General features: G+C 37.0%; 1 protein-coding gene across 1 annotated transcript in view; it reads left to right on the forward strand.

The window, feature by feature from the left end:
- LOC125025644 (V-type proton ATPase 16 kDa proteolipid subunit c-like) overlaps nt 1-10000 on the forward strand; it is a 10400-nt gene that overhangs the window by 16 nt on the left and 384 nt on the right. Inside the window, exons 1-4 of the mRNA XM_047613738.1 lie at nt 1-170; nt 7008-7200; nt 7467-7620; nt 8432-10000. The exon at nt 1-170 is cut by the window's left edge and continues 16 nt beyond it; the exon at nt 8432-10000 is cut by the window's right edge and continues 384 nt beyond it. Of these exons, the coding sequence (XP_047469694.1) occupies nt 101-170; nt 7008-7200; nt 7467-7620; nt 8432-8494 (480 nt within the window). The 5' untranslated portion in view covers nt 1-100 and the 3' untranslated portion in view covers nt 8495-10000. The remainder of the gene's footprint in view (nt 171-7007; nt 7201-7466; nt 7621-8431) is intronic.

Below are 10000 nucleotides of genomic sequence, written 5' to 3' on the forward strand. Positions count from 1 at the left end.
AGTCTGCCATCTTGCCTCCGTCGGGCCGAGACACACGCTCCATCTCCCGGACCTTTTATCGCCTCCTCTCCTCCTCGCGAGACTTCGAACAAAGGACGAAATGGCAGATGCACCTGTGTACTCTCCTTTCTTCGGCGCCATGGGTGCCACGGCGGCTATGGTGTTCAGCGGTGAGTGAAATACGAGAGACGTCGAACCCGAGGTGTTGGCTGTGGCGGGGGATCTCGGGGCGAAGTCGGGATGACAGGTTCTGTTCGATGGGATTCTGGGCCGAAGTAAATGCCGAAGGAGGGTCTTAGGGTGCGGAAGGAGGACTAGGGTCAATGAAGGCCTGCGGGGATGCTGTTACAATTGTGGGAGATGTAGGGTAATGGTGAAAATGCGAGGATAATATGGTGGGTGTTCCGTATGGGTTGGGGCTGGTCTCTCGGTCCTTCTGAGTCATGTATTTGTCTCTAGCTCTCTTCTGTTGGCCTCTCTTGGTGATTCCGTTGTTGGAAAAGGTGTAAATACCCCTCGCGGTCTATGTTAGGGGCTACACCTTTATATCAAGACTTTTTGTCACTTTTTCCCCATACGTGAAGATCGCCTTCCAGGAATTGATTTTTGCCAATACCAATGCACTGTCCCTCCCCATTTCTGTATTTGTATCTTTTTCCACACTATTGCATCAGTATTGTTAGATACAATCCATGAAATTCACTGTATCTGTATATACATCCCTTTAAGATATTTGATTGTATCACTATACAATATATGCTTTTGTTGTTGTTGTTACTTTTGTCTCTTTGCTTTTGTTATTGATACTTTTGTGTCTTTGTTTTTATGTTCTTGTTATGTTTGCTCTTTGCCATCTCCTTTTTGTTTGGCTTCCACCCGGGGTTCGCCTGAGTCAGTGGAAACTCTGGGATCTCGTACTTGCCCGCCTTGTTTGTGATTGATGTTGATTGATGATTGCATGTGCAACCATCTGGTGTGAAGTATCTGAACTTGGAATTGTTGATGATTTTGGCTTTTTATTTTCCTGTTATTGTTGATCTCCCAATCAAGTATTTCAAGGCTGTGGAGTTATTGACTTTCTCAAATTATTTGGTCAATCTTTACAGTATGGATGCACTTAGATAAAGCAAATTGAAGATGGTTTTCTTGTAGAGAACAAAAGTTGTCGTAGGTACAAGAAATGGTATTTGTCACCAAAAGTGATGCACCCTGCAGAGACTAAGTCCCAAAACCATGATACCATACTAACCCAAAATTTCAACCAAACATTTCCTACCTTCTATTTATGGTAATTTTTCAGTACAGGTGGCTATTTCTTATAAAAGAGATTTTTCTTTTTGATTTCATAGTTTTGCACTTTCAACCTTCATTTCAACTGCAAACCACTATTTCTATAAGTTTTTCAGCACGGCCATCACAGCATTTCAATTATTTGTCCTAACAGGGGGCTTTGCTCCTTGATACCCCCATTTTAGTGGGCTACCCTCCCCTTACCCTCGCCAGGGTTAACAAATCTATACCTCGTTTACACGGCAAGATTGAGCTAAAGTAAGCAGCAGTTGCCTTCATGGCAAATATCCAAACCATGACCTGAGACAGAACTGATGGTTGATCAAACAATAAATGGACATTAAATGAATGAATCTTTACCACTCAAGGAGATTTTGATCCCTGTTTAGTAGTGCCATATGTCTCTCCTCTTTAATTAATTTACACAGTTTCTTGCATTTTGGGCACTGACCACACAACGGAAGCACACTGTGCTTCCTTAAAAAGGCTAGGGCACGTGAGTTTTTCTCTTGATATTGCCTTCTTGCTAAATTGTTGGTGAGGACACACCCATTGCAAACGGCATCCACAGGTGAATCTGGATTTTAGTCTCTGAGCAGTGACATGCAAAGTCTGTAAATATGAGGCTGCTGCAGATTTAACTGTATTGTTTCCCACTCTATTTTTTATGCTCTACAAGATGACACTATTTTCCTCATCTTTGTGCATTGCTCTTGGTAACATTAGCCCAAGAAATAATCTGCAGGCATGAATGGTAACATAACGGAAAAAAGATCACAGAAAGCTCTGCTTGCAACCTAAGTCCACTTGGTGCTTCCAAGTTTCAGTTCTTACCTTGCTCTGCATACTGAGGTGAAGACCATGTTTGTTTGGTAGTGTTGGGGGAACAAAACCCCCCAGTAACCCTCCCCTCAGGTTCAGGCACTCCCAGCCATGGTAATTTAGATTGTCAAATAAAACTTGAGAAGTGGAGTTGGGAACTTAGTCTTGGCTAGTGTATTCATATTATAAAGAATTACCAACAATTGGATATAGTATATTATTAATAATAAAAATCTGTTGGTAAAAAATTAAAGGACTAGCATTAGCCTACAATGCTTGAAGAGAACAGAGAATATGTTCCTCGTTTGTTTTTTTCTTCTCTTCTCTTCTCGTGTTTTTTCTTTTCTTTGTGGCCTCACAGAATCATTTTGGAGGTGGACTGCATTCATCTTTATATTTGTTACTCTTTGACAACCCAAACAAAATTAAGTGGTGGCTATGGAAATATGACAATGGATATCATACCAGTACTTCAGAACTACACTGAAAATGAAATTGTAAATTTTCTGAATGCACAATGATTAGGAAAATTAAGGTAATGGCACATAATGAATTCATAAATATATATATATATATATATATATATATATATATATATATATATATAAAAGGTATGAATGAGAATTAATATCTTCACAATACAAGAGATGTATTTGATCGGTTTCGACTTTGTCTTCGTCAGAAATACATATTTCTTCGTCAGAAGTATGTATTTCTGACGAAGACAAAGTCGAAACCGATCAAATACATCTCTTGTATTGTGAAGATATTAATTCTCATTCATACCTTTTATATATATATATATATATATATATATATATATATATATATATATATATATATATATATATATATAAGGTATGAATGAGAATTAATATCTTCACAATACAAGAGATGTATTTGATCGGTTTCGACTTTGTCTTCGTCAGAAATACATACTTCTGACGAAGAAATATGTATTTCTGACGAAGACAAAGTCGAAACCGGTCAAATACATCTCTTGTATTGTGAAGATATTCATTCTCATTCATACCTTTTTATACATTTGTCAACATGAATGCGGTTCATATGTATATATATATAGAGATATATATATATATATATATATATATATATATATATATATATATATATATATGAATTAGCTCGTAAAACACCATCTTTTGGAAATGAAAAAATAGAAGCAAAGGAAGGTCATTGCCCTTAGCCAAAGTCTGTGATAATAATTTAGAAAGTGACTGTTTTCCTCTGCAACATTCCCTATTATTCTTGCCAGCAACCATAGGGATTCCACAAACATTACTAAATAAACAATAAACCTACCTAATTGTGAGTTTGGGCCCATGCAATTACCAAATTTTCTTAGCCTGACCTAGCCAGAGCCAGCCGTCCATCAACTCTCCCCTCAGGCAGTGCCCAAAGGACAGTCACAGCAAATTATAATATGGGTGCTAGTGCATTACCATTCAGTATATTATGTTTTGATATGAGTAAACATTATCCAAATGCTGATGAGTGAAGAAATTAAATAAAAATTCTACACTCTGTAAATCAATGGCAATGAGCAGACTTTGGCTGTGGGAGCCGAACGTCCCAATCCAAGCCCTCTGGCACATCGTTGCAACATACAGCTGTATCCCGCAGACCGAGTGGTTTGTTTTGTCACTGTTAGTCGTGACCCGTCAATATGGGGTTAACCCAACCACAACTCTTGACATCATAAAAGGATATGACTGCTCTAGTTTTTGCACCCTAGATACTTGCCTGCTTGTTTGTCATTGGTAGCAGTCCTTGAAGAGAAACAGCCTCTCAAACATAGGCTTAAAGCCTCTCTTCTGTTGAAGCCAAGTGCATAGAGAGAAAAGATATTTTTTCCACTTCATTTCAAATTTTTGACACATGGTTCAATATGGCACCTGGAGCTCCTGACATGAGTGGATTAAGATGCAAGAGTCATATCAAGAGAATAGGAAAATAGAAATAAACTGCTTTAGATATTTACCCTACAAAAAATATGTAAATTAATTTCCACTGTAGTGCTCGTATTTCTACGAACATCCAGTTAAGTGATAACGTTTGATCAGGACCTAGTTAAAACAGATATGATAAGTATATATCACAAGGCTTTGGAAATATTTAGATAAATTAAGAAAATATGTAGATTCTACTGATTTTGTCTTTGATCTGCATCAATATTCAATAATTTATAAGAAAAAAAAATTGGCTTGGTAGCAATTATGAAATATTTTTAGGTAGAAAATATCCACCCGGGCTTATTGCATTATGTTAATAGAAAATGTCATAAATCATTAACTTGAGATCTAATTTGTCTAAAAATAAGTGAAAGATGACTCAATTGGAAAAGGTACTAACTTTTTTGTGTGTTATCTATCTGGCGGAGTGTTTTGATTGTGTACATGCTTACTTGGAGAGTATTGAGTTCAACCCAGTTGGTCCAACTATGCTGACCAGAATGGAGCAAGCCAGAATGTCATGATGAATACACAAAAGTGTTAAGTGTAAATTATTTGATATATGTATGTTACTGAAATTCTTACAATACCAGTATTACTATAGTTTTGATTTAATTTAAATTTTGAAAAGATAATATAATCCTATCTGGAGAATGTTGAAGTTGAAATCGATATTATAGTTCCTATTTAGTTTAAGAATAAATAAATAAATATAATTTGATGATCAGTCAGTCGATCTTTGGTTAGCATCCATCAAATTTGAAATGTATTGTACTCCTCCAGTGTTGCTGCTTAATATTCCATAAATATTGTTGCCTTAACTCATGCCTGCAATCCATTCTAGCAAATGTAACCAGTTCCTGAGACCCAAGTAGTATATATCATATGCATTAAGTTTTCCAATATTGGTAATCAATAAACTAGGTTTTCATGTCAGTTCTTAGTTGTGGCCTATTTATCTGACGGACTCCAACCCACCCAAAGCGAAGTATTTACGTGTTTGACACTAGAATGAGATGGATATACTGAACAGGAATAAGAGTGATGCAAGTGTTTTGGGTTTCCTTTCCTTTCCTTTTTTTTACCAAGAATTTTTTTTAGCTTTTCTGACAACATTCAATAAGCTCATTTCATAGGAAAATATGCAAAGTTAAACATTGATAGAAGTAATTTATTTGACCCCCTCCACATCCATGATAGATACTGGGTCTACCTGGGAGTTTGATGCATACATACATTACTCTTGGAAGTTGTTTGTTCAGCTATAAGAAATTTGAAGTATCACTTCGTATTCTGGGGTATTATGGACTAGTTGGGAACTTTATCCCAGTATTTGTACTAAATCAAGAACAAGGGTTTTAAAAGCAAAAGCTTGAAGGAAGCAGACTATCTATTTTTTAAATGGACCTCATACGGGATGAATAATGATTCTCAGCCAACCACCTCAACCATTCCTGATTCCTTCACTAGAAGCTTGGTTGAAAATAAAGATCAGATGACTGATGTCAAAGGTGATGATCCTCTCCTATCTACTTCTGCGTAGTCTGACCCTCTTTCCCGTTGCCTCTGTCACATGCCAGCAGTCAGGGCACCATACCCGTGTGTTGTGTGTGTGATTGCACCATATTTCAGAATGTGGCTTTCTAAATGACTGGTGTAAGCGATTGTGGGCTTACCTTTTGCCATTTATTTGTGATGCCTAATTGGGCAATTTTATTTATTCTTTAGGGCTATCATAACACAAGGATTTTTTAATCTTTTCATTGTCTACTCAGTCACTGGAAAAAATGTAGTATTCACTGTAGTATGAGTAGGGAACCTTTTTATAAAGTAAATTAGGATATATACATCTAAAGGGGATCTCAGACCAAACCTTCATTAAATTTTTTGTCACTTATGGCCCAACTTCCGGGTATTAGGCTTACTGGGGTGGCCACACTCACAGGCATGTAGATTGGCCACATACAAACACTCATGCAGTGTCAGAACTCTTTGCAATCTTGTATCTCTCTTTTCTGCATAAATCTTCTCCTCCATCATTTTCCAGTGTTTACATTTGTCATTTTATATGCTGTATCCAGAAGTTATTTTCCTTGCACAGACTTCAAAGCATCTATCTCGATGGTACATAACTCGGTGCAATGATAATAGTCTTCTTCTTCTTCGGTAAACAATTTTCTGTAATGCAATGAGCACCACCAATCAGGGAGCAGGATTAGGATCCTGAGCATGAAAATAGTGTCTTCCCTGGAGCTGGTACTCTTCAGTATATCCCACAAATGGAACATTCCACACTAGTTTTCCAATAGGTGTAATGCAAAAGCCCCTTTCTTTATGCCCACTGAATTTAATCACCTTCCAAGAGCTTTGTGCAGTTGTAGCAAGTCATTCTTATCACCCTGGCCCTCAGCCAAATTTTTTCATGAAGGCATGTATTTCATGACATGGTCATTTGAACCATCACTCTGTAACATGAGCATGCATACCCTCAAGTATTGTATGCAGTAAGTGGTCAGTGATTACTGCCTTGGCTCTAGGATTTGTTAAAACTAGTTTATTTTAACAAATTTACCATTAACCCAATGGCGCCGGGTATAGCAAATTAAAAAAAACTCTACGCTCTGGCGAACGGCGGCAGCGCGCCGACTCTGAGCGCGTGATATCTGTCCATCAAGCGGAATCATTGCCTCGGGGCGTTTTGGCGCGGCGTCGCTGCGGACAGCCGCACGCCTCACATCGTGCGTATTGTTATGACGGCGATAGCCGTGACCCGTCGCCATTGGGTTAACTGTCTTCCTCCTCTGCCATCAGGTTGTAAATTTATATAGAAGTAATCTGTCTGTTTTTATGATGAAACTACCAACCAGTAAATATTTTTGTTTGAAAAGTCTTGTAAGTAACTTCCTCTCTTCCTCTTTCTAGCCCTGGGAGCTGCTTATGGCACAGCAAAGTCCGGCGTGGGCATTGCGGCCATGTCCGTCATGCGACCAGAGCTGATCATGAAATGCATCATCCCAGTTGTCATGGCTGGTATCATTGCAATTTATGGACTTGTGGTGGCTGTGCTCATTGCTGGAAAGCTTGATGCTGCCAGCAAAGGCTACACCTTGTACCAGTAAGTGCTGTCCTTGTGTTTTGATGTCAAATATTAGATTTGTGTGACCTCTTGTCTTTCTGCCCTTGATTAATTTTTACATTTATGTTGATCATTAATCATACCAGAATCTTTGTTTAAAGTGGAAATTATTGCTTTTTCAATTCAATTTCATTTGATGTCCATAGGTTAAGTTCAAGATCCAGTGATGTTAAAAGTTTGGATGTCTCTATAGAAATTCTTTGGTGTGTACTGTCTAATTCCACTAATGGGAGCTGCCTTTACAGAGGATTTGTCCACCTTGGAGCTGGATTGAGTGTTGGCCTGTCTGGTCTGGCTGCAGGTTTTGCCATTGGCATTGTCGGTGATGCTGGTGTGAGGGGAACTGCACAACAGCCACGACTGTTTGTAGGCATGATCCTCATCCTTATTTTCGCTGAGGTAAGTTGTGGAAGGGGAAAATGTAAAGGGAGGTGGTTTGAACTATGAAGATTTCTTTTTTTTATTGATTATAAAAGATTAAAAAGGGAGAAATAGAGATGAAAATTTTATAATACAGACTGGTGTGCAAGATTTTTTTATGTCAGCCTTACCTTTAACTTTGAATAAGTGTTGAAAACTGATTTGTAAGAATCAGATCAAAATTAGGTTTTGAAAAGGGTTCCTAGAGAATTTAGTGTTACTAAGACATAATAAGTTCATGTGGTTCGTTTTTGTTATTAATTTGATAACCTAATGAAGATCTCTTTGTGTCAGGGTTACAGGTGTCATGAACCATACAGGGTTAAAACTTATTATATTTGTCAGTAGCAGTTGATTGTATTTAGGCACAAGGTTTTTTTCTTTCTTTCTTTCTTTCTTTCTTTCTTTCTTTCTTTCTTTCTTTTTACAACCCGAGAGAGATACCAAGCTCAAATTATTAAATTTTTAATGGCTAGATTAATATTTTTCTATTATATAGTGTTATTAAGGCATACCATGAAGTAATCTGTTAGCACTCCAGTGTAAATGTCTATTTGGTGGTGCCATATGAACCATGGCCCATGTGTTATGGACTGTAGAAAATGCACCCCTTTAACTTTTTTCATTTTTCAGTATGACCAAAATCTTGTCACAACTATGGCATAATGTCCTTACGTGTAAATTTGTTCTATATCCAATTAATTTCCAAATTTTTCTGAATATTTTTCCATAATATTTAGCCCCTCCACCCTATTATGTAAATACATTAATGTTTCCCTTCCCTTTTCAGGTGCTGGGTCTGTACGGTCTTATTGTGGCTATCTACCTGTACACCAAGACTTCATCGTCTTAAACGCAAGGAAATTTTACAAAGGCAGTGTCATACTCCTGGCATGCCCACCTACCTAGACCTGCCTGGAATGGAAATACCAAGATTGATTTGAAAAGAGAACTTTCATACATTGTGGCGGGTTTGTGTTACAGTGGTGCTAGCTGATCATTTGGCATAATCTTTGTTTTATCAACTGGGGGAAGGGGAAACCTTTGCTGGAATATCTTACCTGAAGAAATTACTGTTCATTTTCTGAATACTGCTAGGAGAGAGGAAAGTTCTGTAATAAGGTACAAAATTTTGATTCAGAATTTAGTAGTCTTATACTGAGTTTTTGCTAGCACCATGTAACTTGCTGGCGAACACAGTGTAAGGAAATGTTGTATGGAAAGAACTGCATTGGTTACGGGTGAAGTGTTGATCTGCAAACATAGATTATGTAATTAGATATTTATTGTTTACCTTCCTGTAATGAATGCATTGTTTATAAATAAGCAGTAATTCTAGAGCTTGGGTAATAACAAAAAAATTTAAATTAATCAACTTTGATAATTCCTAAATTGCCAAAGACAGACAGACACACACACAGAGGCCTTGTGCAGAAATCCTGGTTGACTAATCAGTGTATTAACCACATGTTAAAGGAGTGTGCAGTTGGTGTCCGTCAATTAAGGTAGGGAAGCATAAAGGAAGCAGGAAGTTTTACATGTTTCAGAAATGGTCTAGTGACCATTTTGCTATTGAATAAAGACAAGATTATGTAAAGAAAATATTGGATTATCTTAAAATGAGGTTGTGACCAGAGGAGACCAACCAACCTTTTCATTTAGGATAATAAAGCTTGATGCTTTTTGAACACACCATAGAATGCATTGCTAGAATAATGCATCTAGCAGAAAAGAAACATTGGTATTGGAAACTCAAACATTTGTTAATATAGTAAATGCTTCAGTATTTCTGCGTGTCATCATGTATGGGATTATCCAAGTTAGGAAGTGATTTTAGTTGTAATTGTTTTTTACAAGGTTGTTAATATGTATAATATTTATCTTCAGATATATTATCAAAGTCTTTTGTAGATATTCAGATTATGTTATTTTAGGGGAAGTGACATGCTGCATATTGCAATAAAAAGAGAGCGTCATAGTTTTTATGTTCGTTTATTTTTGGCCACCATGTACAATCAAGGTGAAGAAATGTCTTGGCTACTAAGGGGTTTATATTCACATATCATGGCTTAAAAAGTCTGTCATTAAATCTTACCTGGTTAAATCTGTAAGAAAAAGAGAAATAAGCATATGGTTGTAGTAAAACAAAAGATTGGAACTATTTATAAAGCACAATTAAGCATTTAGGATATTTATTGATGCTGTAGGTTTTGAAGCCTGCGTCTTCAAATAGTGAACATTCCAGTCCTTTGCCAAGTATGTAAAACCTATTGTTTTGTTGAGTAGGTTTTAGGTTCCACTTCCCTTAAAGATAGATGTAATGTATGTGTGAAATTGTGAGGATTTATGTCATTATAAG

This window comes from Penaeus chinensis, chromosome 5 (assembly GCF_019202785.1).
Source record: "Penaeus chinensis breed Huanghai No. 1 chromosome 5, ASM1920278v2, whole genome shotgun sequence".
Lineage (NCBI taxonomy): Eukaryota > Metazoa > Arthropoda > Malacostraca > Decapoda > Penaeidae > Penaeus > Penaeus chinensis.